The sequence below is a fragment of the Dermacentor variabilis genome, chromosome 10, assembly GCF_050947875.1.
Source record: "Dermacentor variabilis isolate Ectoservices chromosome 10, ASM5094787v1, whole genome shotgun sequence".
NCBI classification, from domain to species: domain Eukaryota; kingdom Metazoa; phylum Arthropoda; class Arachnida; order Ixodida; family Ixodidae; genus Dermacentor; species Dermacentor variabilis.
In genome coordinates, this window is record NC_134577.1 from 28,671,185 (window position 1) to 28,691,465 (window position 20,281).

The 20,281-nt window shown below is 48.3% G+C and overlaps 1 protein-coding gene and 1 long non-coding RNA gene across 2 annotated transcripts; both read right to left on the reverse strand.

Moving 5' to 3' along the window:
- Positions 1-255: 255 nt before the first annotated feature.
- LOC142559473 (uncharacterized) lies at positions 256-3,176 on the reverse strand. The gene is made up of 3 exons (XR_012823123.1): positions 2,718-3,176; positions 1,145-1,343; positions 256-370 (listed from the first exon to the last, which is right to left on the reverse strand). It is a non-coding gene; the product is annotated as an uncharacterized LOC142559473 (long non-coding RNA).
- Positions 3,177-5,154: 1,978 nt separating this feature from the next.
- Positions 5,155-19,721, reverse strand: LOC142560227 (A disintegrin and metalloproteinase with thrombospondin motifs 18-like). Its single transcript, XM_075672175.1, has 9 exons — positions 19,334-19,721; positions 18,462-18,871; positions 17,283-17,400; positions 17,076-17,156; positions 15,774-15,920; positions 13,436-13,692; positions 11,758-11,917; positions 9,305-9,394; positions 5,155-7,369 (listed from the first exon to the last, which is right to left on the reverse strand). Exons 1-9 carry the CDS (start codon positions 19,613-19,615, stop codon positions 7,178-7,180), a joined length of 1,737 nt encoding a protein of 578 aa, XP_075528290.1. The 5' UTR covers positions 19,616-19,721; the 3' UTR covers positions 5,155-7,177.
- Between the last annotated feature and the right edge of the window lie 560 nt (positions 19,722-20,281).

Below are 20,281 nucleotides of genomic sequence, written 5' to 3' on the forward strand. Positions count from 1 at the left end.
TCAGGTGCTCTGGTACTCGATGAAAACAGTGAACAGACAGTTTAAATACAGGGCCTGGAAATACCTCGGGTAAGAGAATCTAAATACCTTGGTATATGGATAAACGAAGGCAATAGATATACGGGAACACAGGAAAAAACAATAACAGCAAAAGGGAAGAGAAATCCGGCCGTAATGAAACACTGAGCACTATGGGGATACAATAGGTACGAGATGCTCCAGGGTATGTGGAAAGGTGTGATTGTTCCAGGACTTACATTTGGAAATGCGGTTGTTTGCTTGAAATCAGGGGTACAATCAGGACTCGATGGCAACCAAAGGTCAGTGGGACGCCTCGCTTTGGGCGCCCACGGGAAGACTGCAAATGAAGCTGTGCAGGGTGATATGGGCTTGACAAGTTTTGAAGTGAGGGAAGCTCACAGTAAAATAGATTATGAAGAACGACTGAGTAGTATGGAAGAAAGTAAGTTTGCTGGGAGAGCGTTGAGGTATTTGTACATGAAAAACATTGATTCGCAGTGGAGGAAAAGAGCTTGGAAGCTTACCAGCAAGTATGCGGCATGTAAGGTGAGGAACACAGCAACCAATAACGTCAAGCGGAAAATCAGAGACGTTGAAATAATTTCATGGGCGGCGGCAGTTGAAAATAAATCTGCTATGAGTAATTACTTAAAAGGAAAAAAACAAAATCAGGAAATAAACAATTTATGATAACTCAAACGAAAGCTCTTTACTTTTCGAAGCGAGATCAGGACGCCTTAGAACACGCACATATAAAGCGAGATACAAGGAAGAAGAAGCATCTGCTTGCTGCGGTAAAGCTAGGGAAATGATTGTGCATGCTTCATTAGAATGTGAAGAAATCTGCCCAGTGGTCGAATCAGGCACCTCTGGCCTCATTGAAGCCCTTAGGTTCAGCGAGAGCAGGGGGAAAGTAAACATGTCCGCAGTAGAAATTAGTAAGATGCGATTGGAAGATTGGTGGAAGTAGGGAAAATACAAACAACGGAGGCGTACAAAATTCCCAATAGGGGTTCAGAAAGTTTGGTGACGGAAATTCTTCGTGGTTACTTTTTCTTTTTTCTCTTTAACATAGGTAGGACATTAGGCAATATATTAACGAAAGCTTGGTAGCACAACTCACCGCTCCATTCCAAAGGGGACGCTTATAGCATCCATCCAGCATCCATCGAATCCTCCGGTCCACTGGGCGACCCGGAACTGTTCTGAGGCTGCCCAGGGTTTGAGAACGTCACCGCGATTCAGGGCGACTGACTGCCAGTCCTCGACCAGAGAGTTGCCGAGGCTGCACAAGGTTACCGCCGTTTGCTCCGTTCACGTCGCTGCATGTAAGGCATCGTCGAGAATTGGTAAATTAAGGAGGAAACTCAATATATGGCAGAAAGCGCCTTCAGACACTTCGAACGAGTACCAGTGGCGCTTATTTCGCTAAGCCATAAAAAAACTGGGTGAAACTACAGCACTTTCGAGACAGTTCAAATCACATGCATTATTAGGTACAAATATCTCCCCTGCGTATGGTGTAACACTGCGGTGTATGATGCGTCATGATGAACGGCCAATGCCTGATCAATGAGTGCGACACCACAGTTTACTGTACGCTTAGTCTAATTCCTATGTTTATGTACGTATGTATTTCTATGTTTAGTTCGTGTTCTTCCTGATCATTTCATTTGTAATTAATAATCAACTATTTAAGTACTATGTTTAGAGCAGAGATATCGATACCATGTGTCAGAGCGACTTGAAAAACACCAATTTTAATTGTTTGCGACAAGCTATATCTTGCGCGGTTCTTTCCGCGTGTGCCGCTTGTCACGTGGTGTATTCTTATATTTTGAGGGCTTTCCTTATCACCCGTTTCTTAAAGAATTAAAACTGATTCCATTCGTAGTAGCCCTAAAGTCAAGTGTTGACATGTCAGCCGTAAGTATACTAACTAGAAAGTTAGTCAATAACTAATTACAAATTAATTAGTAAAACAACAAAACGTACGAGACACTCCTCCAGGTTGCTGCTAACGACAAGTGATTGGTTTCATCCATGTAGACGTAAGTAATTTAAAATACGCCATACGTCATAACATAAACATCATATGTCAAAATGCGGGCCGATGTTGAAAATGGTCCAGTCTAAAAATGTAAGCCGATCCCGAAGTTAGTACGGTCAAATTTAAAAATAAAATATCAAGAGTCCGACGCTCCTACTCCCATCACGCGAGGAATGACGCAGTAAAGTGCCGTGCGCAGCGGCTCCGCTCCTATGTCATCCCTAACTTGCTTAGGAAGGCTGTCTTTTGTCGACTTCAGCTAAGGGTTGAATTACCTTCCAAGATTTTTTTAAAATCATTGATAATTGCATCTCTAGAGCGAAAAATCGGGACTCCGACACAGATCAGATTTTTTACTGTTCTGTAATGTTTATTTGTTTAATTATTTATTTATTTGTTCTTGTTTTTCGTTTGCGTGCTTGTTTGTTTGTTTGTTTGTTTGTTTAAAATCCATCATCGTGATGGTGCAGCGGCAAAAGGCAACAGTAGAGTTACCTGACTATAGGCTTCAGCACCACCTGACAGGAGCAGCACACCAATCAGGTCGCCGCCGCAAGACCATGGTAGTGGAAGTGCCCTTAACAACTTCGTTCTAAAAAAAAAGGGGGGGGGGGGGTGGAACGAGCTTTAACCAAAGGAAACTCACCTTTACTGCCTCTGCACATTGTCCCAGGTCTCGTTGCAGTTGTCGCTGCTGCAGTTGTCCCACCGCCTTGTCGAACGGGAACCACATGCGTACCGTCCTGCGCCAACGTTTTTCCGGTTCCTTGGCGCTATATCGCGCACCAGAGTAAGTTGCAGGCAGCGAGCGTTCCGGGTACAACCCAACAGCGCATTGCGCCGACTGTCGCGCTGCTCCAATATACTCACCACTCACACGACTACTCTCCGGACGATGACTCCCGCCTAATCGCCGACTCACCCTTACTCTCCGACGATGAATTCAGCGACAGATCTGCGATAGAGGCGCTCGATCTTCTCAAGCTATTGAAGTTCAGCCTTGAGAACATACACTTTTGTGTTTCGGGATGTTGTCTACAAACAAGAGCACGGGACCTAGATGGCTGCTTCAACTTCAGTTAGGGCGGCGAACCTTGCCGTCGGGTCAGTGGAGAAACGAGCTTTGACTTCCTTCGACCGCTCCCCCCTCCCCCCCCCCCCCCCCCCCAAGGATTTGCCTGCACTGTATTGATGTCTGTTTTTGCAACATCAAGAAGGAATCTTTAGATGCATTCCCAGCGGATCTAAACTGCACAGAGACATCCATTCAGTTTACAATTGAAACGAAAGTCTATGGTCGTCTTCCTTTTCTAGATGTGCTGGTAGAAGGCAAAAAACGGCCGCCTTTCTTTTGGTGTCTTCAGGAAGGAGACGCACACCAGTCGCTCGTTACGAGTCTGTTCACCAGGCCTGCCACAAACGCTCAATTACCTCTTCCCTGATACAAAGAACGCATAGGATTTGCTCCAGCGAAGATGACTACCGTGCCTCTGACCTGTTCAAGATGCGCCGCGAGCTTTCCGGTTGCGTTTACCCCATTAGTTTTATTCCTTCCGTAGAACGGCGCACAAGCAAATGGCGCTTTGTCGCGCACGATACGGCCCCGGGCCCACGTAGCCGTCCCCTATGTGCCAAGGGTTCAGTGAGGCGTTGGCACGGGTTCTGCGGACATTTGATGTAGACGTGGCGCATGTTCCCGCCTGGAGCTGCTGCACGTGAAAGACCGGCTCGAGAAAGACAAGTCTCCAGTCGTTGTTTATAAAACTCCCTGCGCAGTCTCTGACTATATATGCTTATTTCGGCAGGAGCAGAAATCTTGAAAGACGGCTGAAAGACCACATGAATGACGTCCGAAAGATGAACGTTGTCTCCAACTCACTTACGGGGCACGTGGCAACTTCTGATCATATGATAATCGAAATGAAATTTATTTTCCTCGTTCGAACCCTTCTACCGCCCGATTCATCGGCGATGACCCAGAGTGTGTTTCGCACCCTTTCACTGAGGAAAGACCAACCAATCACGTTAGCGTGCCCGTTCCGAGCGTCCGCGCCGATAGGCATCGATAGTGCTCGAAGAGATGTGCGCATATGCTGTATTTAATTTGTTTTGTACTAATGCGCAATGTGTTTAAGCAGCCTACGCACGAATAGATGAACTTGAAGGTACACCCGTGAGCAAAAGTATCCTGACCACAGAGTCACCGAAAAAATACAGAATTTCCTTGTAATTAACACGCATAAACGCAAAGTGACAAGTGCACTAGAAAACTCGTAATGCCAAGTTTGGACTTCAGTCTTCACTTTCAAGTTGCATTCGCCGACAGAGGAGAAAATGAGTTTTATCGTGCAATCCCTGGTCCGTATACTTTTGCTCACGGGTGTACATACGCCAACAGAGATAACGGGTTGCTGCTTATAGCCAAATGTCATGTCTTATAAGGGTTATAAACGGGGATAAAGTGCCTCAGAAAGGCTGGCCAACGTTTCGATAGGAGGACCTATCTTCGTCAAAGGCGGCCTCGTCATCCTCGGCATGTTAGTTTTAAAGGGTTAGTACAGTGACGTCACGTGCGGTTGTTTCGGTGGCGGCTTCTTCTAAAGGGAGAGGTCTCAAAGAGAATGAGCGCTGTCACCTGACGTCTGTAAGCGTGGTTCCTAAGACGAGGGCACAAGAGCGGGAGAGTGGGATGGCGGGGTGAAAAGAAAAGAAAGAAAAGGAAAAGAGCAAGAAAAAAAAAAGATAGGCATGTGAGGGTGTTGCGGAAGCAAGAGGTTAGGGAGCATTCAGGGGTGTCGTTGGCGGCACGTTTTTTGTGGCTTTAGAAGAGCCGGTCAGGCAGTCAGTGCGCGAGTAACAAAAAAGACGCAAAAATACATCAGTTGAAATATTTACCCGAGTAGCGTAGCAGCAATGCGTCGGGCAGTTTTCAAGGAGTTAAGATGGCGACAAGGAGTCTGGGGTGCAATACATGGGGTAGCTGGAAGGCAAGCGGCATGGCCTTTCCAAGGACGTTCTGTCAGCCCCTTTCTTGATTTTGTATGTTTTTTAGCAACCTTTAAAAATATTGCAGGGTCACATACTTCACTTGTGCACATGCTTTATTGCATAATTGTCACAACACTGCGGAAAAAGCCCAAGAGGCCTACATGATCGGAAGACATCATTTCGCAATTATATGCGTATACTCTAGCAGTAGAGTTCTCTTTCGTTATCTGCATATGGCACTCATACGTTTCACATCACCAGGAGAGCATCGCCACCACAATTCCCACCACAAGGGGTCGGCCAGTGTCACATGGCGCACGGTCCTGAACAGCCCCGGTGGCGCTAGGTGACCTGCATAGTTTTGATAGATTATGTACGCTACCGAGAAGGCGTGCACAGCATGGGCAGCTGGGCTGTGCCTCTGAAACGTATAGCCAGGCATGTAAATTAATGAATTCAATTCTGGACTTTTACGTGCCAAAACCACGACACGATTATGAGGCACGCCGTAGCGGGGGACTCCGGATTGATTTTGACTACCTGGGGTTCTTTAACGAACACTCAATGCACGGTACACGTTTTTTCTTTATTTCGCTCTCATCGAAATGCGGCCGCCGCGACCAGGATTTGATCCCGTGATCTTGTGCTTGGCAGCACAAAGCCAGGCATGCACGACTATTACATTTATTTATTTTTTATTTTTCTTGACCAATTTTGACCAACCGTGGTGCTTTAACGTGCAACCACTGCACGGTACACGAGCGTTCTTGCATTCCGCCCCCATCGGAATGCAGCCTCCGCGACAGGATCGAACCCACGACCTCGAGCTGAGCAACGTAACGGCGTAGCCGCTGAGCTACCGCGGCAGGACGTGAGGAGGGTGGGGGGGGGTGGTAACGCAAGCTGTAACGGAACGCGGCATAGAACCTGCAAGCAGTACAGGGTAGCGACAACTGCCCAATTTTAGCCACTACTTGCCACCAGATTCGGCGGGCCGTCATTTCGTGGCCCAAACTAGCTAGAAGTGGCGGCACACTGCCACCTCCTTTTGTTATGCGCTGTACATGTTAATGGCACGCTTTTAATTGAGTTTTCTTAAAGCTAATTTCGTTGCAGTGCGCGCAGGGAAGTCTACATGCGCACCTCCAACATATAAGTCACGTTTTTCTTGCCCCTTTAACACACAAATTTATCTGTTTAGAATTGTACGTCGCTCGAGACATCGAGCGCATGGCGGTGCACAGTTGGGTAGCATCACCTCTCGTCAAGTATGTGAAGCCGCGTGGCATGCTCTCCGTTTGCATGTAAAATAAGTAAAAAGAAACGTGCTTTTCTCAGTGCTCCTTAATGAAGAATGTGCTTACTAGCCTGTCGAACAATAAGGTGTTAACGCGCATAAGCGTGCCGCGCGTCCAGCACACATGGGCCATGTTTTAAAGCAAATACCTTTCGTTGCCCCGTTGGCCCGTTTTCGTGGTTGACATTTCCCCGCCCATAGAAAGGCACCCGTGCAAAGGGCGCGTAATGTCGTGCGACCGAGTTCTTCGAAACGCACATGCGGTAGCGCGAGAGCTTTGCGACGTCCGATAGTTTTAGATGCTGTGGTGGAACGCCCGAGAAGGACACTCTCTCGTGCTTTCTCGCCGCCCTCTCCCAGAGTGTCTGCTGCGGGAGAGGAGGATGGCAGTAGTCTTCCGCGCAGGCGCTCGCGCCGCTGTAGGCAATGGGGACGACAAGGTACGTATGAAGCATCGGCTTACATGTTAGCCACCTGCACTACCGCTACAGATGCTCTGCTTAACGGCTCGTTTGAACCTCTGCACGACGTGGCGCCTGGCGCTGTGCCGAACGACGGGGAATTCTGTGCGCTGCGTGGCTTCAATGGGCGTCAACTGAACGTGATACTTTAGAAATCGACATGTAGAGAATGCCGTTGCTGATTCGCTATCCATATAAGCACGCAGTTCCGCTATCCAAACACTACACTACAAAGCTGCCTCGTAGCAATGGGCCTCCGTGATACACACGTTGCTATTCGCGCCTCAAATGGCGCGGAAACTGTCAACAGATACGCACACTAGCACGTGGCGTGATAAGTCGTAAGCGTAACGCTTCCGCTCAGAACCACCTAGAAATCCCTCGACGGAACCAGCGGTCCCAAATGTTCGTGATGTCGGTGAAGATGCCAGGGTTGCGTCGCCTCGGCACTGGGGTGGTCGTGGTAGTCGTAGTGGTTCGTGTGGCCGTTTTCGACGTAGCCGCGCTGCCGCCATCTTGACCTGCGACCACGCACGAGCCCTCGCGGCAGTACTGCAATCGACAGAACGAACGAATAAGGCATGTGATTAACCAGGAATTCGACCGATGAAGATTCGCGTTCGCAAAGAAAAATGCGTGGCACAATGCTAGAACTATATATGCCGCACACACTCTCAATACATATGTTTCGCTCGTTCATTCGTTCGTTCCTTCGTTCGCTCACTTACTTAACGGCGCTACACTGCAGCAGTTTCCTCGTCTGGCACGCAGTTGACTCAGGAACGAATCTTCGGGGAGAGGGGGAGAGTCATTGTTCTTAACTATTTCTATTGTGATAGCAATTACATGGACACGCCAAGTGGATTTTTGCGGTCGTCGCCGTCGCCGTCGCCGTGAGGTTCCGTCTATATTTAGGTATAGATACGCTACATGCTATGCCATGTTATAAGACATGCGCTTCCAACACCCTTCCATCACTAAAGCTGCTCGTAACAGGTTTTACATTCTTGACAATGTTATTCCTCAAAATTTCGGAATGGCAGCCCACAAACAAATGTCATAAAACAAAACACCGACAGCGTATGTCTCATCTTCAATGTACATAGACTTAAATATTAAAAGTGCAAAACGATAACAGTGCTCGAACCTCCAAATGATGTAATTTCATTGGCGCGGCTTCGCGCTACCTTCGGGGATCGGCCCACGAAAGACATTTGAAACATAGCCGATACGGTAAACAAGTGGTAAACTCGGTAAGAAACGCCCTGGGTTTAATTAATAAATAGAAATGAAATTGTACGATGGCAGGAATCAAATAGAGGACTCCTAGCACAATAGCTCGTTTTTACTTAGCTTAACGTTTAGTTCAATTCACACTGCCACTGCAGCTACGAGGCTTACACTTCCCGTAATATTCTAACATGTTGCTGTCGCATTCATTGCTTCGCCATTATGGCGAGACTGTGATTTTATTTCTTTTTCGGCTCGTGACGGATCTAACTTAAGGCCACAGCTTTACTCCCTACAAAGGAAGGTTGTAGAAGAGTCGGTGACAGCTACAAATGTAAAATCATTTGGACATTACTTAGTCTCGTGAAAAGGTCTGTAGACTGTGCTCGACTTTCTTCCAGCTGCTCTTCCGTGGGTGCGACGGGAACGGAGTGACAGGGCATGGGCTGGGGTGCTACTATTTGCTACTACATTCTTTCAACTCCTCCTCCACTCCCATTTTCCTCCCGCTTGCTTTCCTGCCTTCTTCCAATTTCAAATAGGTGAGCACGCCTTTCGGGGTACTTGTTAACCTTAAAAACAGGTGGTCCACTTGACATAAGATAAGACAAGCCCCTCGATCTGTCTTCTCTCCTCGTACACGTCTCTGTGCACTAAAACATTCTCACGATGCAAGTAAAGCAACTAGCCCAGTTTAACATTCTGTTACACATGCGGTACAAACAAGCTGCCGCGCCCTTTCCTAAATATCTCTCTATAACCCTCTTCGTTATCCCTCCACCATCACGTGGCGGTCGATTTAGCGGCCGAGTGTAACTTCACCGCATATACAAACGTGCATGCGGTGAAGTTCATGTTTACCGCAACTTTATCTTTGCGTGGTTAATACTAGAATACGTAGCACGACCGATGTTTGCGCTAGTTGGTGAAAATGTACTTTCAAATTCTGGGGCATTGTGCGTCAGAATTTTGAGGCCCGCCGCAGCTGGCGACTTCGGATCGATTTTGACAAAATAGAAGTGTACGACGTGCACCCGAATTTGAGCAAACGAGCGGTTCTTTTTTTTTTTTGCATTTCGGCTCCAAAAGCATTTCTATGTGGCCGCGATCAAACCCGCGACCTCCAAGCTCAGCACCGCAACACGCTATAGCCACTAGGCTACCGCAACTGGTTGGGCTCGTCGGTAACAATTCGTATCTATTTCTATTATTTATATTACTTGAGCAACTCAGTGAATACAAGGGACGTGAATATACCTTTCCAGTGGCACATGATGTGCCATCCAGGGCGGGGTGCGCCGAACTAGCCCACTGTCCTTCCTGGCACCACAGTTCCTGGCACACGTCCTACAGACAGAGAGAGCGAGAAAGTAACCAGTGTCACAGAGTTAGGGACAACCATCGTTAGACGCCATCATGACGCACAAGCCGATGACAGCCTGCAAGACGAAGACGGCCTACAGACACGGCTGAACGAAACCTCGTATCACACGCTCCTCTCTTAAATTTGGGAAGCCGGTAACTTAGACCCCCCTGCTAAGAGCACACGAACGTGGCGATATATACCCCATCCCCTCGCATGGCTTCGATAAAGACGCAGATCGGCAATAAGGACGTCTTTAGCGCGATAGCGTCAAAGGCCGTGTCGCAGAGAAATCCGGCGTCGGCGTCCAGCGTCCAGCGCCGACTGTCTTAAGAGTGAAAAATCCCTCCCAACCACGAATTCCGAACCATGCAAGCGTTTCGTCTAGCGCACAGAAGTTACTGCGCTAATCAAATTTCTCGAAGTAAAACGCATCAGAAAAATCGTAAAGCACGACTTAGACAAAACCTACGGAAATGATAGCGTCGCATTGTAATTTGAATATACGAGAAAGCATTATTATGTTATGCGGAAACTCAAACACAAACCCATGTTCCAGCATTTCTACCATTCATAGAGCGGCGCGCGCGGTTCCTTGCAACGGCATTCGGTTGGCGCTCGCGTGCGCGCATCCGCGTCCCACGAAGGAGGCCGCGTTTCTACCAGGAAGATCGCCTCCGTGCATAGCGTTCGCCGCCTCCGTTTTCCGGTAAACATTACGGTTACATAAGCTGCAGTTGCCGGGAAGCGTGAGAAGCAGTCAGGGATCTTTGAATGCTATTGGGTATGATCCACAGGCGAAGCTTAAGCGTCCTCCAAATTTTATTGCAATAGCAATTTATGGACACCCCAGGCGCATTTCTGCCGTCGGCGTCGCCGTGAGGTTCCATATAAAGTCCAATGGCGATAAAATGCGCAGCATGCTGTGTGTGCGAGTGAAAGCATGCGAGGGTGAGCCGGCGAGCGCAGTTGCATCTCGCGTGTGCGAGTGAGGAACGCGGACCGGAAGCGTACCCTCTCCTGTGGCGCGCGAGGCAGGGGGGTCAGGCGAGGGAGAAGGGGCGTTCTTCTCCGGCGGCTGCTAGGCTGCCTCGATGTCCTCCTTCCCAACCGCTCCGTACAGAGTGGAGACAACCACGGCGTCTACTACGATATTGGGCACGCGATCGGCGGATACCGTAGGGACGCGTTGCCGGCGCTCGTGTGTCTTGAAAGCGATCTGCGACGTGGCCAAAGTGCGCGCCCGCGCGCGCCTCATCTTCAAATCTATCTGCGGTGTTTGCAGAGCGCGCGTAGTGCCGGTGGCTTCGTATGCGCTGTGCTTTCGACGATTCGTTCGCGTTGAAGCGAGAGATGCCCACAGGTCATTTCGCTTGCTGCTGCCGCGATTCCTCACTGCCGCATTTTGACAGCGAGTTTCTGCGCTCATCGAGCGATATGTGTTCAGTTTAGCTTTGCGCGCGTGACACCGTGCTTGTCAATTTAGTTAAAACACGTTGGCGGGCTAGCTGATTTGAATGTATGATAGAATGTGTGAGGGCGACTGAATAAGGAGGTAGAAAAAAGTAGACACAAAGACAGAGCTGTCTCTGTGTGTCTGTTTGTTCCTACGTCCTCGTTTTTATCATCATTGCTAATTTATTTAGTAAGCGAATGTTCATACGGCCGCTAAAACTACTATCCTTACTTAGCACAGCTATCCACTAATTTGCTATCGCAATCGGTGCTTCGCCTTTCGGGCGAAACTGCGACATTTTTACTCTACTTACCGACAAAAAAATTATTATGCCGTCAAAATTCATTGCGTCGCGACCTGGCTGGTGCAGAAACTTCGTCAGCGTAGCCGGATGTCTTTCTTATTTTGCACCTTTTCCAGCTTGTCAAATCTCCTCTCACGGTAAGACCTTTCTTTTTTCTTCATTTACGAAAGGTAATTTATTGATACAGTCCAACGTAATTTTTCTATTTAATGGCTTTTAAGAACACGCAGCTTTTGGGAACAAACAGGTGCACAGTTAGCGTACGCTTTCGGCCCTGGCGAACGAAAAGGCGTCGAGTTCGGATTGTGCGCATGCGCAGTCAGTCTCACGACCTTTTTTTTTTCAGCATGGAGGGAGTACGCTAAGGTCCAATTAGCGCGTGAATGACACTTTTCCGCCCCTCTATAGATACTTCTAAAGCGGCACGTTACCGCGGAATACTGCTAAACTCAGCGACGCTATTCTCCGCCTGTGCAACCTCCGGCTGCCTAATTATACTTGTACTGCAAAGTGAGCTGTTGGCCGAGCTGCGAACCTAACAGCAGAGGAGGACGAAGACCGGGCTCTTCAATGTACGCTGCACTTACATTGAAGGGGCTCCTGGAGGAAGTGTACGCTCTGTACTTCGCTCCCAGCGCCAGCTGGCACTGGTCGTCCGCCGGAAACAACTGGCCAGGGAGCGGGTCCTCGCTCAGCTTCTCAACTGGGTGACTGGTCTTCGACGCCAGGCACGATGACGTTCGGCTCCTGCAACAGGAAGTCACACATGAGCCGCCAAGGGCCGTAGTACCATGCCGTTTCCCCATTCCCTATGTTCCCTATGTTAGCCTTTGGCTAAGGATGCAACGTTCTCGAGTCACCATACTGTAAAAACAAGATAAAGCTGAACAAAATACCCCTACGACTACTAAAATTGATGCTGCTGCCGCTACTACTAGTACTATTATTACAACTAACTAATGCTACTACTACTGCTACTACGACTACTGAGCTACTGCTACTTGACTGCTCCGCCTCCTCATGATATTACTACCAGTACTGCTACTACGAGTACTACTACTAGTGCTGCCACTACTTCTACTTCTGCACCTCTCCCTCCTGCTGCTGCAACTGCTACTAAGACTGCTGATGCTACTACTACTACTACTACTACTACTACTACTACTACTACTACTACTACTACTACTACTACTACTACTGCTGCTGCTACTACTACTACTAACATTAACACTACTATGTTATTGGCGATTGGCGTACACGCGCGCGGGTCGGACAACGCAATGCCCCACTGTAAACATTCGTTGGCGTCACGGTATTTCAGCAGTGCACAATTATATTTCACTGCACGGCAAAGAAACATATAGACAATAAATAAAGGACAGGAAGCTCAAAGCGCGAGCTATATGTTCAAGGATCTCAACTCTCTGCGCCAGCGCTGCACAGCTATGGCCATGTGCCACATAGGCGCGCGCGCACGTACAAAAATCTAATCGCGATGGATGATCGAAAGGGGAATCGAATGAATAATGGGCGTAAAATACCTTACAATTAAGCATCTTGCCATATGCACCCAGAGCCCACTAACCGAGAGCGTAACATATCGTGTTCAGTGGCGAACTAGTCCTAGTACCTGTTCTGCTTAACTGCCTTTTCAAGCAGTTTTAATTCGTTCTTCAGTTATGAGAGGATATGTTCGTAAACAAGCGACACGGGTATGGAATAAATTTTGTTGGACTTAAAGCTGAAATTTATTCTAAAGCAGTAAATAGCATAAACGTTCGTGCGGATAGTTCGTTTTCCTTATTTATTTATTTATTTATTTATTTATTTATTTATTTTTACATTTGCCCTCCATCACTGTGCGTCCGCCGTGACCAAGAATTGAACCCACGACCGCGTTCTCAGCAGATGGACGGTATAGCCTTTGAGGAACCGACGCAGGCCGTCTATAGAATGAGAACACTAATAAAGCTTATAGGATGTCTGCACACAGCATTTAAACCTGTGGTCTTACGCTTTTTGTCAGCTATTCTCTACGGACTGTGTTCAAAAAAGCAGTTAAAAAGCCTATATATATATATATATATACCTCAAATATCTTTTGTTGGTAGGAGATCTGTATTAGGCACACAGAAGGACCAATCTGAAGGGAGACACACTAGCCAGCTTCACAGGTTATTCGAACATGTACTGTGCAATAACTATCCAATAAATCCCTTTGCACTCTGCCGTTTTTGTTATGACCAGAGACGCGACAGCACTCACGCGAGAAAGTCGTCGAGATATTGCCTGGAGCAGGCGGACCAGCTGGTCCTTCCTGGGCCTACGCTAGGTGACATGATGAACTGGCTCGGGTTACATTTGTTTCTGGTTCCGTCATGATCCATGCCCAGATTGTGTCCCATCTCGTGCGCCGCCTCCAGGGCCGCCTGGAAGTTCTCCGCCTGGATGATGCTGCAGCTGAAGCGGCACTGGCACATGCCTCCCACAAACGCCAGACCTATCACGTTGTTGCTGTTGCCCTGCATGCACGCGTGCGATGCGAGGATAAGCTGCACGTCTGCAAAGAGGGCACTGGGTTCTTGAATTTTTTATTGCGATAGCACCCGGCCGAATTGCTGATGTCTGCGTTTGGCATCGGCGTCGCCGTGAGGTTTCACAAAAAACAAGTGCGAAAAGACAGCGGCCGCGCACCGTATGCTGGGGCGCTATAACGTAAAACTATTCCAAACTTTTCTATTCCAATTCTGCTATCAGCCCTCCGCGATTGGTCAAAAACTTTTTTCGACTACCCCCCACTTCACCAGTCTGTCACGCGACGTCACGAAAACCGCGATACCTCCCCATCTGATATGATGTGTACACACTGATTATGCATGATTTGACAGAAAAAAGAAAAACAGTTATTTTTGATTCGACCCCTTTTCGCCATTAGCCCTCGGCTATTGGTAAAATGTTTTCGGGCTGGACCCACTTCACCTGCCTGTCACGCGACGTCACAAAACCGCACAAACTCACCGCGTCAAAGTGACGTGTACGCGATAAAGATACATTAATATGCCGAACAAAACTGAATTTTTTTCGGAATAGCTGTAGGCTGCCCCATTCCGAAAGGAATAAAAGATGGCTGCCGCCGATCGCTGAGACGCTGGCTACTCGCACCTGCCGGAGAGCATGGGTGTATTTGCGTATAATAAAACTTCTTGCGTGGCCGTGTAACGTTTTCAAGCATTTTCGACATGTCTACTACCTCATTCTGCCAACTCTTCTTTGCTGAGGGTCAGTTTTAGCGTCCATCTTAAGCTTCCGTTGCATGCCGCCGCGATTTTCGACCAGCCACCACAAGCTAAGTAAGGGAAAGCCGACCAATCGCAGACGCCGGTACCACCCTCTTCATCCGGTTATCGATTTTCAGTGCACTGGCTCTGCCCCGGTGAAGCCCTCTCCACTTGAGCGTTCTCGTCGCCTCTTGTCAGCCAATTAGATACGACAAGCCGCTCAGTGTAGGCAATGTTATTCGTTTTTCAAGCAAGCACAAGTGACCTCCTATGAATGAGGAGAGCGTTTGATTGGTCTGTTCAGACAACCCTGCGGGTGACCGCCCGGTGCTTGCGTCGGTGTTTACGCAAATTTGACGTCAGGAAATTGGAATAGAAACATATTGGAATAGTTTTACGTTATAGGGCCCTGGAGGCATGAGGGAAGACTTACGGGGGTGAGCGGAGAAGGGCAGTCACTGGGTGCGGCGGCGCCTTCTGGCGCTGTGTTCTCGCTCGCCTAGTTCACGCTGAAGCAACAATCAGCACGAAACAGAATTCACTCGTCGCTGCTGCCGCTCTTTATCATGCCATCGTTCTGACAGCGAGTGTCCGCGGTCATCGAGTGAGATGTGTTCGAGTTTGCCAGCGTTCTGACAGCGAGTGTCTGCGGCAATCGTGTGAGATGTGTTCGACTTCGCCAGCGTTCTGACAGCGAGCGTCCGTGGTCATCGAGTGAGATGTGTTTGAGTTTGCCTGTATACGAGTGACACAATGCTTGTTAACTTAGTAAGCGAATGTTTACAGTAGATTATACAGCTGATAAAACTACTAACCTTACTTCGTATTGCTGTCTAATAATTTGCTATCGCAGTCAATGCTTCGCCTTTTGGGCGAAACTGCGACTTTTTTCAGCCTACAGGTAGTTCAAAGAAAGTTCACAGACACACAACGTGAGGCATAGTCTATGACAACATCATTACGCGGTCATATCCAAACTTGAGCGTCGTTGCATAAGCCCCGGACTAATCGCTACCTGTATGCATTGTTATGTCTGCTAATTTGTTTCCCCGAAGTTGGCCAGAGAACTAAGTTTCACAGGCGAAGTGAAGTTTTCACATTACATTATACAAAGTGGAAGCCAAGTCTGGAGAGTGCGCACATAATCAGCAATTCCAGGCCCGACAGCGTCATTGTGTTTTCATACATTCCCATTCCCAGCTACCGGCTGCAAGATTACTTCGCTATAACAGACAATTTGCTACATCGAGGTTCCTTAAAGAACGCGATCCGACTTTTACGCTGTACGCTAGAGCAAATGGTGCCCATATTCAAGCAATACGCACACTGTGCAGGTCGAGTCCGGACATCAGTATCGCGTGGTCCCACTGTCCACGTCCTTGGCTGGCCGCTTCCTTGTTTCGTCTGCACTGCCACGTGCAGAAGTTGTCTAAGTAGTTGTCGATCTCACCGCCGGCCGTGCTGGGACCAGACTGCGATGACAGAGTACGCATTTGCATTGACTGCGTAGCGCAATCTGGATGCTTGCTTTGACCGCTGCAGGCACATGCAAGTGCATAGCGCCTGGATGGTTCGGTAATTTTCTTATACTTTTCGTACAGTGTGTAAGTGGATTAAAGACAGTGATAACATCTTGACATCTATGACGTCACAGGATACGTGAAATTATAAACAATGGTGGAAAAAGCTTCACGTTTGTTACTAAGTTATTTCTTATCTGCACCGGAGAGCACTATATAGAAAATTTCAGAAGCGTGACCTGGAAGCCTAGACTGATGCAATGATCCCCGCAGTTTAGTGACAATTGCAGTCGAATTAATAACGATTAAAGCACTCGTCGAATAACCAGCAGGTTAAGCGGTATATGCAACTGAAGTTACCCTAAGGCCACGTATGAGTCTCTATAGCCCAGAAAGCAACGCGGTCGTTGCTGCACTTCCTGAATCTTAATTTGCAGTTCCGTATGTGAACCAGTCGCTAGCGTTTTCTCTGTCCCTCTCCTTGCACGCTTATTTTTATAGATTTATCGCTTTACCGATGTCCCTTTAGATAGGGTAGAAAACCAGACTTGCGTATGGTCTACCTCCCTGCCCTTTTTTCTCTCTCGCCGAAAGGTTACCTGCCACGACATGAATGCCATGCGGCTTCCGCATGACATTCATGTCGTGGCCAGTTGCCTTCATTGACCAGTTGCCTTCACCCAAAAAGATCACATACTCGTGACGCCTGCGGCAGAAAGGATGTTCCACATCCGCCGCCAAGGCTTGTGAGTGGTGGCGCTGGCTAACACTCTTAAGGTTAGGTGTAGTAGTAAAACATAAATGCCCAAGAAAGTGGATGGGGAAGCGGCGCCGCGGCGGCTCAATTGGTTAGAGCATCGCACGCGTAATGCGAAGACGTGGGATCGTTCCCCACCTGCAGCAAGTTGTTTTTTCATACACTTTCATTGTCATTAATTTATCATTTCTTTAATTTCAATTAGTAAGTACAAGCAATTTCCCCCATGTTGTCGTTGGCGTCTTCGTTTGTTGGCCTCTCATAATATCATTAATAAAAATCGGGCCCCTCGGTTAATCCCCTTTCTTGTCGTTCGTGCGGCTTCCGCAGTAATTCCCGCAAGACCTCACCTTCGAGTCGAGGACTTCAAGGTGGACGATATCTAGCCCGATCGGTATTCCCAGTGACCTGTACTCCAGAATAAGCTGGATCTGCAGCGAAAAGGTAACGAGAAACGTTTTTCAGAGAGGTGCTTCGATATCGTTAAACTCCCAAATAGAAACGCAACGCTACTGAGGGCCTCATTTGGCCGGGCCGCTTGGTTGGTGAACGCCCACCTGTTCGAGCATGGCTATTAGCCGCTTGTGGAGCTCGTTCTCGTTGGGACTTCTGTTCCTGAGAGCGGCATCCACGAACACCGCCAGCTCGATGGCACGACGATTTGACGCAGTAGCTCTGCAGATGAAGTACCGGTCAACATCATTATCATCATCAAACACAACAACAACCACAACCAAGTGTGCTTTGAACTTTGCTGCTCCTTACTCAATGTGCAGACGATAACCTTCATTGTGTTGTAAAATCACGAAAAATTGTCCGAGTTTGAGAGAGAGAAAGATACACGGGATGGGAAAGGTAGCGAGGTCAACCGGAAGAGATTCTTGTTTGCCACCCTGCACTGGAGGAAGTGTAAAGGGAAATCAAACACGTAGTTTAAATCTGCTTGCAGCTTTGCCTTCCTTATAAACTCTTGTATCCATCCACGTGTTTATAACAACTTTATCACAAATATATATATTATTGTTATTGATTGAATAAACAATCGCGGGTAATTATTATTAATCTCAGAAACACATATTTAAAATGTAATTGTACGCTTAAGATCAGCAGAAAAAACTGAACGAGCCTGAGTAGTTTCATCAAACTTCGTAAGGAAATGACAAATTATCCTCACAACACATGCCCCCCCCCCCTTTAAATTGCCAGTATAAGCATAAGAGAACTTAAAGCAACACTTCTGCAACGATCTCCAGAGGCAACACCTCAACGGAATTCATCGATTAGCAGAGCGATCTTGGGGCTGGCAAGTACGACATCCAAATGACAAGATGCAATTTTATAGATGTAATACTACAAAAACTTCACAACGGTGGAAGCTCCTTGCATAGAAGTAGAGCAGTCACAAGGAGAGTTATACGAATGGGCGAAATGTACGAACAGGTGCAACGACAGATAATGCAAAAACTTCAGTAAGTTTCTATAATGGCAATCCGCTTGAACCCACGTACTTAAGTCAGCAGGGCGGTAACTGCAGAGCGCAGTATCTCTCGCAAAACACCCGCAAAATGAGTACCCAGTGCGACATTTGTTCTTAAGGTGAACAGCGCGGAAGAGCGATGGACATGAACGTATGGACACAAGACGTAACTAGGCACAAACGAACCGGCAATGCGGTGCGTCACGAAGTGGATAGAACAGATCCAAGAGGGAAACCTCGTGATCGAGTGGTGGCTTACCTGCGTCTTCTGGTGGACAGCTTGCTCCAAGAGGTCAGCAACTTGGACGTCGAAGGTACGCGGCGCACCACGTGTCTTCCTTCGTCTTCGCTTCCGTCGGCGACGCCACCACTGTGGTTCCGGTTGGGCGCCACCGAGATCGCCTCGCCCTGAGCCGTGATAATCATGGCGTGCACTTCCTTGTCGCCGGGACACGCAATCACCACCGCCCTGCCAGTGCCGCTGACACCCTGTTCGTAGACGGCGCCCTCGAAGGTGCAGTTGGCCGGCGACACCGCAGGTCCGGCGAAGGACTCGATGGCAGCCCGCTTACGCCGAAGCGGCACGTACAACCTGCGCACTCCGGTGCGCAGTGACAGAATTTCTGGCCTGATGGCCACTCGTGCGTGCTCGTCGGGGAGTTCTGGTTCCTGAGAGAAAAAGAAAGAAAGCTGAAACCAACGCTCGGTTTGTATGTTAACAGGTATGTACATGGGAAAGTTTGTCAGCGCGCTTGTTGCTTCAACGTAACTTCAAGACGTGCGCTAAGTTACGAAAATACCTGGACGGGTGGGGAAAATCACAGACACGTGACACAGAGGTCGTGTCATGCGTCTGTGACACTACCCGTTAGTCTAGTTGTCTGCGTAGCATCGGAGTACAAAGCCAAGTTATGAATAGAGTCCGATTCAGAAGCCACTATTTTATAAAACAAGCGTACCGGCCTGCTGCATCACCTACGCATCCAATAATCACAAGCAAATTGTAATATGAAATCAGACGGCACTGACATCGTGCTTAGAAAACCAGACACATTAATTCTCAGTTGAAAAAAAAACTATTTACGTGTTCGATCATCACTTATTAAGCAAAATATATACGTTTCGACTCACCTGAGCAGCGGACACTCCATCCAAGAGAAGTATTTGCAGTGCCGCGCAGATGGCCAACAATGCTAACGTTACACTCGATGGCAAATGCGCGACGGGACGGACTGAGCGTACTTCACCAGTCGCCATTTTCTTTCTTCTCGAGTAGTGCACTCTCAAGAACTTTCGAGGTTTCAAAGATGGTACTCCGGACAAAACGAGAGCAGAGGACCGTACTTTCACCAGCGGCAGAACTGGCGCGCATGTAGCCTTGGCCCTGACTCCTATATCGATAGCTAGCTGCATACGCGCATGTTATATATCCGTGCGCGCCGCTCACGCTGTCTCACGGGCACACGGGCGTGGGTGGCGTGCGGAGTGAACAAAGCGTGACTCCGCGGTACCGTACACAGCGGGGCACGCCGCGGAGTCACCCGCTGTCGATAATGTCACCCACCGGAAGCTGTTGCCACACTCACGTGCATGCCAGTGACTCCGTGTCGAAACCCTGCTCGTCGCACGCCTTGCGGTCCTGCTTTTACGAATATGACCTTTTTTTTTGTTGTTTTCGCCCGAGTCTGTCTCCCTTTGTAGAGAACTGAGGACTTCCCGGTAGCCAACAACATTTGCATACACCTCCTGGGCTGCAATGGGAGTCCGATACAGGCTTGCGTTTTCAGACCGTGTGAAATTTACGTTTGGCCACAACACTTCATCGAGGCTGCTGCTGCCGAAGTATGATCTTTTCACATGGTTCACGATACCCGTTGGTAGGACATGTAAAATACTGCTTTCTCCAGCCTCTTCCAGACTTCTTGCCTCCGCTATCTGTCAATGGATTCGTACAGTGAAATACAGAAAACACAACACTCTGGCAATCAGCAACTGTGGTCGCGCAAAGACTGTCGTTAGGCGTCTACGTTATAAAAAGTAGCCTTCTCTGCGCCGACACCAAGGCAAGTTCGTTTGTCG